This window comes from Pundamilia nyererei, unplaced genomic scaffold, assembly GCF_000239375.1.
Source record: "Pundamilia nyererei isolate P.nyererei 1_Seehausen unplaced genomic scaffold, PunNye1.0 scaffold00115, whole genome shotgun sequence".
Classification (NCBI taxonomy): domain Eukaryota; kingdom Metazoa; phylum Chordata; class Actinopteri; order Cichliformes; family Cichlidae; genus Pundamilia; species Pundamilia nyererei.
In genome coordinates, this window is record NW_005187516.1 from 1,072,828 (window position 1) to 1,087,146 (window position 14,319).

Here is a 14,319-nt window from a genome sequence, read left to right on the forward strand (position 1 = left end):
ATCTATTGCAATGTATTTAAGAGCATGTGGTTAAAAGTACTTTTTAATGAATGTTTGTGTAATAGGTGAATGAGGATGGTACCAAGAAAGCACTTTGAGTGCTCAAATTGCTTCAGTCCAACTGCAACCCTGAATTGGATGAGCAGAAGAAAATGGATGAGCTCAAAGTTTGCAAAATCAAGGAAATTTTCCTGCTGGTTTTTCCCTCCATCTATGAGTTATTTAAAGTGGAAAATGAGAACTTGCTCCAGAATTTGAAGGAGGGAAAAAGAAAGTATTTTTCTTTGCTTTGTTGCTGCTGTTGACTGGGGCGCCCCTCAGCCCTGAGAGGTGAGTGGGGTGGTGGAAGTCCCCACCGGGCACATGAAAGAGGAGGAGCCGGAGGAGGGGTTTTCTTGAAAGGCTGTGACAGGACCTATCCCTGCAGAAACGAGTAAAGGATGGTTAGAGGAAGGTGAGCCATTAGTGAGGAGCGAGTAGTTTCCACAGTGTTTTCCAGCTGACCAAAGAGACTCGCGTGACTGCTCCTACTTAGGATTCCTGTAGACACACGGGAGACAGACAAAGAAACAAAAACAAAAACCAACCAATTTATATTCAGCCTCCTCCCCCCTCCTTTTAACCAAACACGCAAACGCTTTAAATGCAACGCTGTCTGATCTATGAGAAAGCCATGGCAGCCAACACGAAGAACGGCGGGAGTTCGCTCAACAACAACAACTGCAAAGACCACAGCGGGAGGAAGCTGCTGGTCGGAGTGGATCTGTTCTGCCTGTTTTTAGGTAAGAGTCGCGTCACGTTACTGTGGGCACCTTTGGCGGGAAGTTTGCGGCTTCTTGCTCGTTTCATTGTTACTCCCGGCGTGTTTCAAACGGACCGTCTCTCGCTCGTGTGCGGCTGCCCCGGCTTATACTCGATACCAGGGATGCCGAGCTCGTTTGATGTCGTGACACTTTCTTTAAGAGAAAACTAGTTTTTTACTGCACATTTCATTCCCGAGGCTTCTCAATATAAGAAAAAGAAGTGCAGTTTCACGTAGAAATGCTGCAGCATGTTAGTGGAAGAAAGTGGACTCTGCAAGACTCTTTGGGCGGAAATTGTAAGAAACAAATGTGTGACAGTCCGCCCAGGCTGTCCTGTATTAATGAAGCTGAAATTTTTGGTAATTCATTCATTGTATTTATTTTCTGTGGAGGCGTAAAAAGAACAGGCATGTAGATTGTGGAAAAAACTGAACTTTACTGTCATTTAATGATTTATCGGTAGCTTCATTACTGTAGTATGTATGGCTGTGGGGGAAAGTCTTAATCAGTAGAAAAAGCTGTAAAAAAAATTCTGAATATTCAGTTTAAAGGTCAAAATGTATTCCTTATTTTCCAAAGACATTCACATTAAAGTCCTTCCCAGGCCGATTCTAGTCCTCAGACCATATGTTTCACACCACTGAGTAATAATATAAACGTCTTTTTCCTGTAGTTCATTTGTGATATTAAAACACTGCATTTGTATCTCTTTTCTTTATGTCTGCTGTAAAAATGTGTATTAAATAAGACAAAAAGTGATAATATCACATGTGATTCTGCCACACCAGCTTTCACAAACTTTGTAACTGAAGCAAAGCAGTGGCTACTCTGGCCTGTTTATTTAGCTATTAAAGTACATGTGGTTTTCCAAAAATTACATTAGCTTAATCCCTAAAAAATGCAGTCCAAGTGGAAAGAAATTAATAAAGTGCTGCAGGAGGGATATACATTTCTTTGGTCTCCACCCACACCTGTATGGACTTCTGCTTTGACTGTTCATTTTATTTTCCAGAATGGCCCACATTCCAAAGCAGCAGGAATTCTTCAGATCTGAACATCTGGCATAATATTTCTGTGTGTGTGGTGTAATTAAGGGAAGTGGTGAAAAGGTCAGAGCTGAGTGTGTGTGGATCCATTCTGGTCCTGTGATGTTCAGCAGCTGCACACACTGGGTGAAACATTCAGAACATGAAAGTCCCAGTTTTAAAAGTGGGGAGGGTGCTGTGTGGTTCAGACCTTTGACTTCATTTTCTGCTGTGATACAACCACATGTTTGCATTGTGTTGTTCACTGGAATATTGGTGCAAACACCGCAGCAGTGGTAAGATAAAGCCGCAACTATACTGGATAGCGGTAAAGCTATTGTTAACAGTGGTTTAGACTACAAACAATCTTTCTTTGACAAGCTATATTTAGTTTAAGTGTAATTTTATTTTTTGTATCTCTGTGGAGGGTAAATCCCCGTCGTTTCTTCTCTATGTACATAACTTCCCACAGAGAAGCTTGTCAACAAACCAAGAGTGTTTTTTCTGGCTAAAGATGTGGCTTGAACAGAGCAACCACAAGGAGGAAACGTCTGGCCAGCGCTGGTTAATCACCACTTCTCCTTCATTCTCACACACTGATTTGTACTTCTGGGGAAAACTGCATCCCCAGCTCTGTCATGCACTGAGTGAATGTGCTCACCATGGACCCGTCAGTGCATGTAAAGATAACAACAGGGGGAGTCGGCTGGATGAGAAAGTCATGCTGATTCAGTGTTGACTAGAACTGAATTGGGAGAAGGAAAAAGAAAGATGCCCCTCAATCAGCCCCGGGGCGAGGGAGTGATTGGGTTCACGTTTACTCTAAGCTGTAGCAACTGACTCTCCAGTTAATCGCGTGATCACGTTTACACGTGCCTTCGCCCAGCTTCACAACTAAGCTGGTGATTGGCGGTTAATGGGTAACGATCTGAATTTTTTACCACACCTTTTTTTTTTTTTTAAATCCCTTAAGGCCTGCTCACCAGAATGAGAAAAACAGAGAACCTCACTTTCATAATGCGTTTCATTACTAATTGTAATTGGATGCGTTGGAGGCCAACACAAGCCTCTACAAGCAAAACTGAAACTAAAAGTGTCTTTGTATTTAGAATTTGGTTAAACGGAGCCTTTGGGAATAGTAAACATGAGCTTTCTTTCTGAAACGAGTTATTTCCAGTTAATCCAGTTCTTTCCAGGAACCCGTAGGCTCCTAGATTCCTTCTTGTGACACAGTTTCCAAAAAAAAGCTTGACCCACAGACCTTTTGGAAAAGAGAAAAGCACTGAGGTGTTCCAGTTTAATAAATGTTTGTGTTAAATGAAATTGTTAGTCCAGTGTGGCAGTCAAGATGTGAGATTCACATTTGATTTCACTGGGATTTTCATTAAAACCCAAGCAGGCAGACCTGCGCCAACCCCCCACCCCCATGCTGAAATTGTGAAGTAGCTCAATTGCTGTGTGTGTGTGTGTGGTGAAAACAACTTCATCTGTGTATATGTCACAGCTGCCTCAGACGTGTATGTATACTTTTTTAGGCCAGCAGACGGTGAGGGATCCCTGCAAGTGGAAAATGTGCGTCTGTTTGTTTTTAATAGCCGTGTTGGCGAATGCCTCCTGGAGTATAGTGAGGATTGAATTCGGAGTGTGCGTTTACCGCATATTTATTCTAGTTTCCACAAGGTGTGGCTGCATGGAGCTGTCAGATCTTGATGATGTGTCTTCTGCCGTGTTTCGACGTTACGCCGCGCTCATTCGTGAGCTGAAAAAGTCATCATCGGTCTTCGTTTACGGGGTTTGCTTATTTTCACATTTGGTCTCCACAGTTGTTTTGGAGAAGAGGTGCGAGAAGGAGATCATGAACTGCAGAAAAAAAAATCTTCCAGCATTCTGCTTGTTTTTTATTGTCTTTGGGCCGATGCTGCTAGTGCGAAAGGCAGACTCACGGCTGCTGACTGGTGTTGTTGTTGGCAGTGATGAGGACACCCTCCACCCCCTCGCCCTCCCCCCCTGACTTTTAGATGAGGGGAAAAGGAGGGGAGGGAAAATCCCAAGATGCCACACTCACTGCTGATGCTGCAGCTCTGTTTCGGATGCAAGGGGTCAAAGGACTGTGGAAGAAAAACCTGAGGCAAGCAGGGGTCACATTTTTTCTTTTTTTTTTTTGTTCAATATATTCCAATCACCGCTTTGGAACCGTTGACCTCACGCTGGTTCCTCAAAAGCTGTGACCTCTTAAGTTCATCAGGCCGTTTGCCATCCATTGGTTTCTTTCCATCAGTCTCTGGCCTTGTGGTTTGTGGGTTTGCGAATGTGTTTAGATGCGGTCGCAGGGGTCGGGGCTCTCGGGTCAATGTGCTTCGCATGTAGCATTTTGAGCTTCTGTGCCCTTTTTTTTAATTTTTATTATTATTATTTTCCCTCCCTAAATCCTTTGTATCAGCAGTTTGAACAGACTAAGTCCCTGCTTTTGAAAGGCTCGTGTTGCTCTTTTCATAGCCAGACTAACCAAACTGAAGGGATCAGACATGCAGGATTCAGCAGACTTTAAACTGCAGTGTATTTTTACAGTTCCAGAGCTGTTAATATGTCCCACCCTGCGCTTTTTCTTTTTTCTTCTTCACTGGACCTGCTTCACAGCCGCTCCATCCAGGTGTTTGGTTGAAGAACAACAGTGAAAGCGAGAGAATTAATAATGTGAATCCTGCTGAATGTGGCAGGACTTACCCCGGCATTCAGAGTGCCAGAGTTCTGTCTGTAACCTGAGCCCAGCCCACAGCTGAACCTTCAAAGGCACCCCCGAGTCAGCTGTATGTTTGTGTGTGTGGATGTAAAGGGGCTCAGCAGTGACTGGAGCATGTGTTGACATTTATTTTGAGAAATTGTGCCCGCTCCCCCCCCAAAACGACCACCAGTCTGCTTGTTTTTCTTTGTGTCTGCAGATCGCGGACGTCTTCAGAGAGTGGCTCGAAAGCTAAACGTTGCTTTGAAGTCGTTTGAAAGTGTGTTTTCCAAATTCTGTCCGAGATTTGAGGCCTCCCCCTGGATACCCTCGAATATCAAAGTCCTCGCTGAAGTCTGTTAGGAAATTGACGGGGAAAATAAGCTGTTTTGGGGGGGGGAGGGGGTTGGCTTGCATCTTAGCTACGCCCAATCTGTTTGTTGTCGAAAGACAAATAAGATCTTTTTGGCACTTTTGCCAAAAAACACGCAGTCTATCGGACACAAACACCTCCCCCGAGGCGTCTTTTAAAAGGGCCTTTTTAAGAGTAAGAGCACTTCAGCAGGAAAGGAAGGAGGACTGATAGCGTGTTTTTTCTTGTCAGTTAACTGCAGCATTGCCTCCTAAGAACAGGGCCCATCTTACCCTCTTAATGGGAACTTGAAATCATTTGATGCTATTCTCGGCTCAAGCGGTTCACTTAAGTCAAGTGCAAAATGGTGCTGATTTGATTTAATGGTTATCATTTTTTCTTCTTTTTACGATAACGGGCAAACGGGATGCGATAAGCTCGTAAACTTACTGTAAATGTTTTAAATGTGTTTTGTTTTTTCTCTCTGTTGATCCAACGTGTCTGTGTTTGTGGTCCTGTGTCTGTCCAACCATGCAGTGATGCTCGTTGCCGTGCTGTTGCACAAATTTCCCTTCCCGCCTTACCAGAGAGGATTCTCCTGCAGTGACAGCAGCATCAATCTGCCTTATAAGAACAGCACAGTGTCCACTGCGCTGCTCACGGCAGTGGGCTTCACTGTGCCTGTGGTCTCAGTAAGTTCCTGCGCGGTGAAGTAAGAAAACGAGAGAACACGTCGGGACGCTCTCAGTTCATTACCGGCTGCACTGTGACACCTTAGGGGGGGGTCTGATTGGTTCAGCAGCCTCTCGCTCACTCTGTGGTTTTGTCTCATTGACTGTAAATCATGTACATTACCGCCAACCATTTTCCACTGCGCGGTATCGTTAACTTTTAGATTTAATTGCTACCCTTCAGGCTGCCTCGGTTTCCATTTATTTCACTGCTTCAATAAAATTAAATATTTTACACTTTAGAAATGGGACTATATAATAATGCAATTACCAGCAACTCCCTAAGATGATCAAAGAGTCATCTAGTCTATGAAATCTTAAATGATCCTAAAAACACACAGTTTCCCACACTCTTGCTTATGTACGTTTTTAAAAAAAGATTTTCAATTCACTAAATTTTCTGTCGTTTGCTGGGATTTGGATATATGCGTTATCCCAAAAATAGATATCTGAGCTCGTTTTTCTATCAGAGAATAAGTCAGTTTTCAGCTGGCTTGGAGAGTTACAGATAAGTCTGAAAGCAGTGATTGTCCAAAATCCGTCTTAAAACGGGTTATAGTTTAACAAAACTGGAATAATTTCTCCATCGGTTGTGGATAGCAGCCACAGAATGAACTGAGCCGGTCCCACGTGTTCGCTCGTTACCTCTTGCTTGTATCCGCGTCCTCCTGTAATTTGCGTGGCATTAACCCAGCACCTCCGTCTCTCTTTCTCCCTCTCCCTTTCTTCTCCATCACCCATCCCCACCAACCCTCCTTCCTCTCTGTGCCACTCGCTGCTTCTTCACACTAGCCGGCCTGCCTTTCTTGGTCATTGAAACCAGCGCAGTTCAGCCTTACCATAGAGGGTTTTACTGCGACGATGAGTCCATCAAGTATCCGGCCAAAAACGGAGACACCATTAGCGACGGTGTGCTTAGCGCTGCTGGCATACTAATCTCCATCCTCTCTGTAAGTCCTCTCACCCTGACCACTAATGTCATCACCTCCTCTCATGTTTTTGCACCTTGCCCATATACTAGCAGCACCGTTGAACTGCAGTTGATGTTAACCACATCCTTTGTCATCATCCATCAGTCTTTATTCATTGTTACAGCCAAGTGTCCAGCACAGACGATTTGTAGTAACGCTGTTACACTTTTCCAGCTGTTAGATTAGAACAGTTGTGTTTTCCACCAAGTAAACCTGCAATCTTCTCTGTGCGCTTTACTGTATGTGCTGAGAAATGCAGGGTTTATCGCTGGGCTTTATCTTACAGTTGATGCGTTCTGGCCATAAACCGAGATTGTCCCGGGAGATGGCTGGAACGACGACTCCTCGTATCTGCACCATCACACCTTATTATTAGTTTCACCCCGTTCTAGATAACAGCCAGTCAACATTTTCTCAGGGCTTTGCCTTGGGGGATGAGAGGTGGGATTTAAGATGATTCAGGTGATTTGAGTAGGTTTTTGGAAATTCCTGTGAGAAAGCGATGATGACGAACCTGTGCACATTTCCTGGATATCAAATCACATTTTTATTTGCCACGATGATGAAGCCCAACGGCCCTTTCTGCTCCAGATAATGTTGCTGCTTCAGGTTTCAGGTGGCCATCACCGGGCCCTGTAGAGAGAAGCCTAACATTTCACAAACACCTCAGAGTGCACAGGTGCACTGAGGCTCAAAATAATCCAATAAAAACGCTTACAACTGCATATTTTAATAGTGCAAACACTAAATATATCTTAAGCTATCATCCTTATGAAAATCAGGAGAAAATATTTTAGGTATCCTTTCTGAAAAAATCCATGAATAGTTTGGAATTAGGGTCCACAGAAAAATCCCCAAATAGGCAGAAGGTCGACTGTGGAGATTAATTCTATTGTTCTAGTGCATTTCCAGTTCACTAGTTACGTAAACGGCTATTAAACATTACGTCTCAGCAAACTACAAACCTTCAGCAGGCATTAAAGGCCTCACACTGGTGATCACAGTAAAGGAACTGTGGTACGATACCGTAGATTCTTTGACCGTGGTTTTAGAATTGCGACAGGATAAATGCACACACAGTATTTTAAACAAATACCACTGACATGCAAGAAAGTGAGCACAAACATCCAAATCACACGCAGTAACGGATAAATAAGACTAAAATAAACGGACAGGCAGCCTGGACAGGAACATGGAGCATACACACATTAATGATAAAAAGAATAATGATGATGATGATGATAATTCTGCTCAGCGCTGCTGCAGCACATGCTGTCACCTGACAGAGCGACATGTCGCCGGCTGTCATCATCTCGCCCTGCAGTCACCAGAGCAGACTCTGGGCCCTCAGGGGCTTTTAATGGTGAGGAGACCTGGCTGTGCAATTATGGTTGATGCAATGGTTGTTTGGTTAAATACTGTAATTGCTGGGGTGGAATTGTGGCAAAAGCCCCAAACAAGAACGCTCTGCCAAATATCGCATTTTCCCCTGGCGCAACATGACTTTAAAATCCACGTTTTCTTTTTTTTCTTTTTCCCCCCCTGGAGCGTTCTGGCCAACCTCTGTTTTCTGAACCAGAAGGTGCAAACATTAAGCCATTTAGTGCTTCATTTCCCACTATAGAACTAGAATCCAATGTGTCGTAAATGATTTATGCCCAACTTTATTAGAAGGGAAGAAAACACTGTGTCACTTTGGAAATGCGAAACTTTCGACATAAGCCACAAATTAGTGTCCTGCCCCACGATTATCTTTGAGGTTTCAGTGCAACAGGCATAGATTCTCGAATGCCAGCTCATTCGCAAAGTATAAAACAAAACAAAAATCTCTCAAAGAAGGGGAACCAGATGTTTTGTCCCCCTTCCCCTCTTTCCCATGAAAGCCGCTGAGCTGTGTCGAGCCGGCTCTAAAGGCCTGAATGGTGGGAAAATGACGCGCTCGCACTATCAGCTTGTTAAATCTTCTTAAGGGGCTATCCCTCCCCAGAGAGACTTTCCCAGAATCTGACTTATTTCTGTGCCGCTCGAAAGAATTTCTTATGAAGCTGAGACACTAACATGAAAACAACTCACACGTCCCTTGTGAAATCTGAGCTGTTTCGGTAAGGCGGCCAGCGGAGGGGAAAAACAAACATGCCCCCGACGTGCGCCTGTGGAGTCTGGCCTCCAGAATCAGACACAGCACCCAGCTCAGCGATTCTCCTGATTAGAACCACCGGGGCCCGGCCCCTCCTCCCTCCTCCGATGCTGACTTCCATCCTTCCACTCTCGAGCTGAGACAACAGCGGATGAGGAGGGAGGCTGAGGGGGGACTGCGAGGCGTTTTTGAGCTCCAGCAGCTGTTTTGAGTTACCTCCTCCTAAACACGCCTCACTCCATCAGTCGCTGGTTTAGACTGCGGTCTATTTACACACTTCTAGAAAACTATACAAGGTGGACTCGGTCTGACACCCCCCTCCTGTCGTCTCACTGTTGTTATAGTTGTAGAATGGCACAGGTAAACACTTCAAACTCTAAACAAGCTCTTCTCGAGCCCCTTCTCAAAGAAATCACTGCATTCTCGTAGCTGTAATAACAACATCTACGGTCTTAATAGTTAATAGTGTGTTCATTATTTATTTGTTCTGATATTTAAAATATAAATGAATAGAAGCTCCCTCAGGAATAGGTCTTTGTTGTCTTTGTTACCAGTCGTGTCACTGACATTGCTTTCCCGTCTCTCCCCCACAGATTATAATTGGTGAGAGCTACAGGATCTACTTTTTGAATGAAGGCTCCAAGTCTTTTGTGGGGAACCCGTACATTTCCGCTCTGTACAAGCAGGTCGGGGTGTTCATCTTCGGCTGTGCAGTCAGCCACTCCTTCACCAATATCGCCAAAGTGTCAGTGGGCCGTCTGCGTCCTCACTTTCTTGACGTGTGCGATCCTGACTTCTCCACGGTCAACTGCTCTCTGGGCTACATCACTGACTACCAGTGTCGGGGCCTGGAGAGCAAAGTTCAAGAGGCCAGGTATAACGGGCAAAGCTCAAAATGTTCTAAATATCCCAAATAAAATGCTTGATTGGCCGCTGTGTTTTTAAGCCGTTTCAACATGCTGACTGCCATCTGCTCTCCCCAGGAAGTCTTTCTTCTCTGGACATGCATCCTTCTCCATGTACACGATGCTTTATTTGGTGGTAAGTTTCTGACCTTTTTATTCTCGTACCATCTTACTCATCCTGTTATTCTCTGCATGAATACTCAGTATGTCAACGTCTCTCTCTTGCAGTTTTACCTCCAGTCTCGCTTTACTTGGCATGGAGCCCGTCTGCTTCGCCCTTTAACCCAGTTCACCCTCATCATGATGTCTTTCTACACCGGCTTGTCCCGCGTGTCTGATCACAAGCACCACCCCACTGACGTGCTGGCTGGTTTCGTACAAGGAGCCCTGGTGGCTTACTGCATAGTGAGTGGCTGTGTTGCAAACTAGTGCACTAGATTTGTTCAGAAATCGAAGAGAGCTCAGGCTAAATCTTTCTAATAGAATGATGCCGTTCTAGTGGACAATCCCCTCGCTTTTATTTTGAAAGTTCAGTCGTTGCTAACCAAAAAGCCCACCTTGCGTTTCTCTAGTGGCTTCTTTGCCCACCAGGTTGGTGTTGTGGATGTCCTCACTCTCATTAAGCTACTTAACAGGAAGAGATCTTGTCCAATCATTAGATTTTCTCCAACTACTATCCTACTCCTGCATCACCACAAATGTTTATCTGTAGAAAATTATGCTTTTTTTGTGTGTGGATGCTGTTGGGGTCTATATGTTAAGTCTTAGGATGACAGTGAGCATTATCTATGGAGCGTAAACTAAAGGTTTCCATATCAGTATGTAAGAAAATGACAATGGTAATGATGTTCTATATTGGGTGAGACTGTGCCTTGTAAATGATGCAAAGATCTTTTCCTTTCATCATTTAAACGCACAGTCGGTTTATAATTTATGTTGCAAAAAGCATGTTTACAAGTGGAAAAAGCAAAGGGACCACATACAGAACCCTGAGGAACACCAAACTGTATTTCTAAAGGACAGAAAGTACGAGTGAAAGTAGGAGGAGTAAGACTTTAAATGGGAGGAACAAAATACATTTGTCTAGTACTGACATACTCATAAAAATCCCTCCATGTAAACAATGCATTGTCTATTTTCTATCTTACATTCTTAATGTTATTTGATTACATTTTTAACATTTTTAACATTTTGCCCCTTTGCGATGCTCAGACGTTAATGGAGTGTTCTCTCTATGCTCTCCACAGGTCTTCTTTGTGTCAGACTTGTTCAAGCCCAAAGGAAGACGCTCTACTTTGTCTTCAACCCCTCTGAAGAAAGAACTTGTTCCCACCGTAGACATCAGAGAGCGGAGCAACCACCTCATCATAGCATAGAGAAGGCTGCAGAGTGACTGTATATAACCCTGACCTGTGCCTTTTTTTTCTTTTCTTTTTTTAAATTAAATCACAACTACAGCCACTAGTCAATACTGAATAATGGAAACTTCAAAGATCTGGAACATGCAGACAAATCCAGAGTCTTGAACATCTCACTGGATGAGAAGACACTGCGGAAAAGCAGTTAAGCGACTTTAGCTCTCTGAATGGAAATTTGTCTTTATTTCCCCTCCGATTTACCAGACGATCTCAGAGTGGAAAAGAGAGCTGACCTCCTTTTGATTAAGAGATCCTTGTCCCTGTTTTGTGTTATGAAGTTTGCTGGAGATGTCAACTGTCAGCTTAGAAATGGCCACTGTAAACAAAGCTGTGCGGCTTTCTTGCCTCAGCTGCTCCTGCCACTCGCTCACTGTGTGACCTGCCCTAACAAATCATGGCAACCAAACAAATTCCTTAATTTCAGGAAGGATGTTGTTTTTGTTTGGTTTGATTGCAACACAAGCAGTCTGTGTGATTTATAGCACTAAACTCAGTATTCTTTGTCACCACTTGAATGACATAAAGTGAAGCTTTTGGAAAGCTTTGTAAGCCATCAAGTTAAAAAAAAAAAATGTGCACGATGTAATGTTGCTTAGAAGCTGCACATAAGTAACAGTAGTTGGGAAGTACAGTGAAGGCGTATGTTTTGGATGTGGGCCTGTTTCTGCTGGGCAGGACAAGCCCACACTGAGCCATTTAATGAAATGCCTGTTGTATGTACCAAGCGGGTACTCACAAGTGTTTGAGGTGTGTGTGTGTGTGTGTGTGTGTGGCCTTTATGGCCAGTGTACCTTAATGTCAAGTTTGTATATCTCAGTGTTTATAGCCTACTCTCCAGCCAGAGAACAAACACCTGCTCCGACTGACACAACTCAAAACAGGAGCACTGTTGGGTGCAGGGGCTGCTGTACTATTAGTAATAGTACTAATCTTGGTGATGATTCCCATGATGACAAATCCTGTGTGTGTGTGTGTGTGTGTGTGTGTGTGTGTGTGTGTGTGTGTGTGTGTGTGTGTGTGTGTGTGTGTTCAGTACATCTGTATATGCACACATACACCTAAAAACAACAAGACGCGCACTCTTAGAGCAGCAGCTACCCGTTTCAGGACCAAAGCACAATTTAGTCATTATTTTCAGCACATTGTAAATAACTCAAAGTCATGTAAAGTAACACAAAAGGGCTAGCAACAAGCTAGGGCTAGCTCTGCATTATATAATAGACGACCATTTTATAATGATGCCAGTATATTTGTATGTTTTTAATGTAATTACCTAGCACAATGATAACTGTAACCACTGGGTGAAATATCAAAATGTCATCCTAACTCGACGGAGTTGAAACTTTAGTCTGACGTGTTTATAAATGTACTTTATATAGAATCTGAGCATTCTTGTATATATTTTTTATTTTTCCCCCCACGTGTTGTGTTGTTCGTGCTGTGCGTGTGTACAGCAGGCATTTTGGTGAAATGTCCACTATGACTCTGACACCTGTGTAAATGGAATACGAGCTTCTTGAAGAGGCAGAGCATGAATATTAAGTTTTATAAAAAACAAAGCTCTCTAAGCAGACAGCTTCAGTACCTTTTTTTTTTAATTTTTTTTTTTTATATAGAGTTTGAGTATTTTTCTAACTTTGTGAAATTTTGTACGATGAAACTGTGTGACTATATCAAAATAAAAATGTCTTTAATAAAACGCCTAAAACCAAGAGCGAGAGTGTGTTTGGTTTGTTATTTTACTTGAAGACAAAAAAGAAATTCTCCGAAATTCTCTTTCTTTACATCTCGGTAGTCGCTGGCAAGCCAGTGCGTGTGATGGAGCGATTTTTGGGTGTGGGGCAATACTAGACTTCCATGCGCAGTTTCCTGTGGGGGAAATGGTGAACATTCCAGGCTTTAACCCCTCTCCCCAATGGCTCGCTGGAATAATATAGAGTCCACACAAACTATGGCAGAGCGGTAAAATACATTCACATGTGAAAACGCTTGGAGGCTATATAGTTTGCCTGCCCTTATATACTTCTATGTTGCCTGTAAATGTATATGTTATCCACAGGTAGTGCTGTTTAACTGTACGTTTCTTTATGTGCCAGCATGTTCTCCTGAGCTGCTGAGGCACGACACCCAGAGGGAGACCAGAACTGATTAGTTTAATAAGCTGCAAAATGTGTTTTGTTTATATGACTATGTCAGGAGTAATGCTATTGTGTACCAGCTGCCTTGTGTTATGACTACTACTAAATTACTGTTTCCAGTGTCTTAATTTGCCACGAGACTACACCATACTGTGTGTGTGTGTGTCCACTCTGAGCTAGGCTACATTATGGGTTATTTTTAGGTATTCTATCTGGAACACAGTCCAAAACAAAACATCTCAACAATTCCTGAATGGATTCACATAGCTGCAGTACAGACCTTTTTTGTACACTGATACTCCCTTCTGCAGATCTGGCAAACAGCCGTTGCTGGTTCATGTAAAAAGCATTACTACAGCTGTGTAACTGTCACCAGAAACTCTGCATTTAAAAATCGGGCATATTTAGATGCTGATGGGATTAATAACAGTGTTAAGGGCTTGAATGTAACAGACGTCTGTTTTCACATAAATGTTCAGCACTCCAACTTTGAATTACATTTGCTCTCTATAGAGAATGAACCCAGTTATTTATGGTGGTGATCATCACAGTGTAAAACTAAGGCAGGAATATCAGTCTGTGCAGAAATCATAAGCCATTTTGATACCATTTCATTGGCTTTGCTGCAAATGAAAGTGACAATAAGTGCACTGGAGAGGCAACAAAAAGACCCCCGTCAAGAAAGGGAACAGTTCCTCTTTCTTAAATATTGCAGATTTGTTGACTGCACATCCATGATGAAAATCTCCCATTCCAAAGGTGCACAGGCACCTGTCTGCAGCATCCAAATGTGCAGGTTTGACCTGTCACATGATCATAGATGCACTTTTGCATGCCCTGGTTGTAATAAGTGGTTATTTGACTTACTGTTGCCTTCCTATCAGCTGGAAGCAGTCTGGCCATTCTCCTCTGACCTCAATGAGGCATTTTTATCCAGAGAATATTTCCTTCTTTATGGGCCATTCTCTGTAAACCCTAGATATGACTATGCAGGAAAATCCCAGTAGATCAGCAGTTTCTGAGATATGTTCCGCCCTGTCTGGCACCGACAACCACGCCACATTCAAAGTCAGTTAAATCACCTTTCTTCCTCATTCTGCTGCTCAGTTTAAACTTCACA

At 43.2% G+C, this 14,319-nt stretch overlaps 1 protein-coding gene across 2 annotated transcripts; it reads left to right on the forward strand.

The window, feature by feature from the left end:
- The first annotated feature begins 622 nt into the window (after positions 1 to 622).
- LOC102211233 (lipid phosphate phosphohydrolase 3-like) lies at positions 623 to 11,633 on the forward strand. 2 transcript variants are annotated; one of them, XM_005741948.1, is made up of 6 exons: positions 623 to 782; positions 5,437 to 5,591; positions 9,332 to 9,612; positions 9,722 to 9,779; positions 9,872 to 10,048; positions 10,891 to 11,633. In XM_005741948.1, the coding sequence occupies exons 1-6, from the start codon at positions 644 to 646 to the stop codon at positions 11,017 to 11,019; spliced, it is 939 nt and encodes a 312-aa protein (XP_005742005.1). In that variant the 5' UTR covers positions 623 to 643; the 3' UTR covers positions 11,020 to 11,633. The 2 variants fall into 2 exon arrangements, with proteins under 2 accessions (XP_005742005.1, XP_005742004.1); XM_005741947.1 differs by lacking the exon at positions 5,437 to 5,591 and adding an exon at positions 6,423 to 6,580.
- Positions 11,634 to 14,319: the final 2,686 nt, after the last annotated feature.

Coding starts and splice junctions, on each gene's coding strand:
- LOC102211233 (XM_005741947.1), top strand. CDS start 644: ATGCAACGCTGTCTGATCTATGAGAAAGCCATGGCAGCCAACACGAAG. Junction 783..6,422: donor TCTGTTCTGCCTGTTTTTAG/GTAAGAGTCGCG, acceptor TCTTCACACTAG/CCGGCCTGCCTTTCTTGGTC. Junction 9,780..9,871: donor ACACGATGCTTTATTTGGTG/GTAAGTTTCTGA, acceptor TCTCTCTTGCAG/TTTTACCTCCAGTCTCGCTT.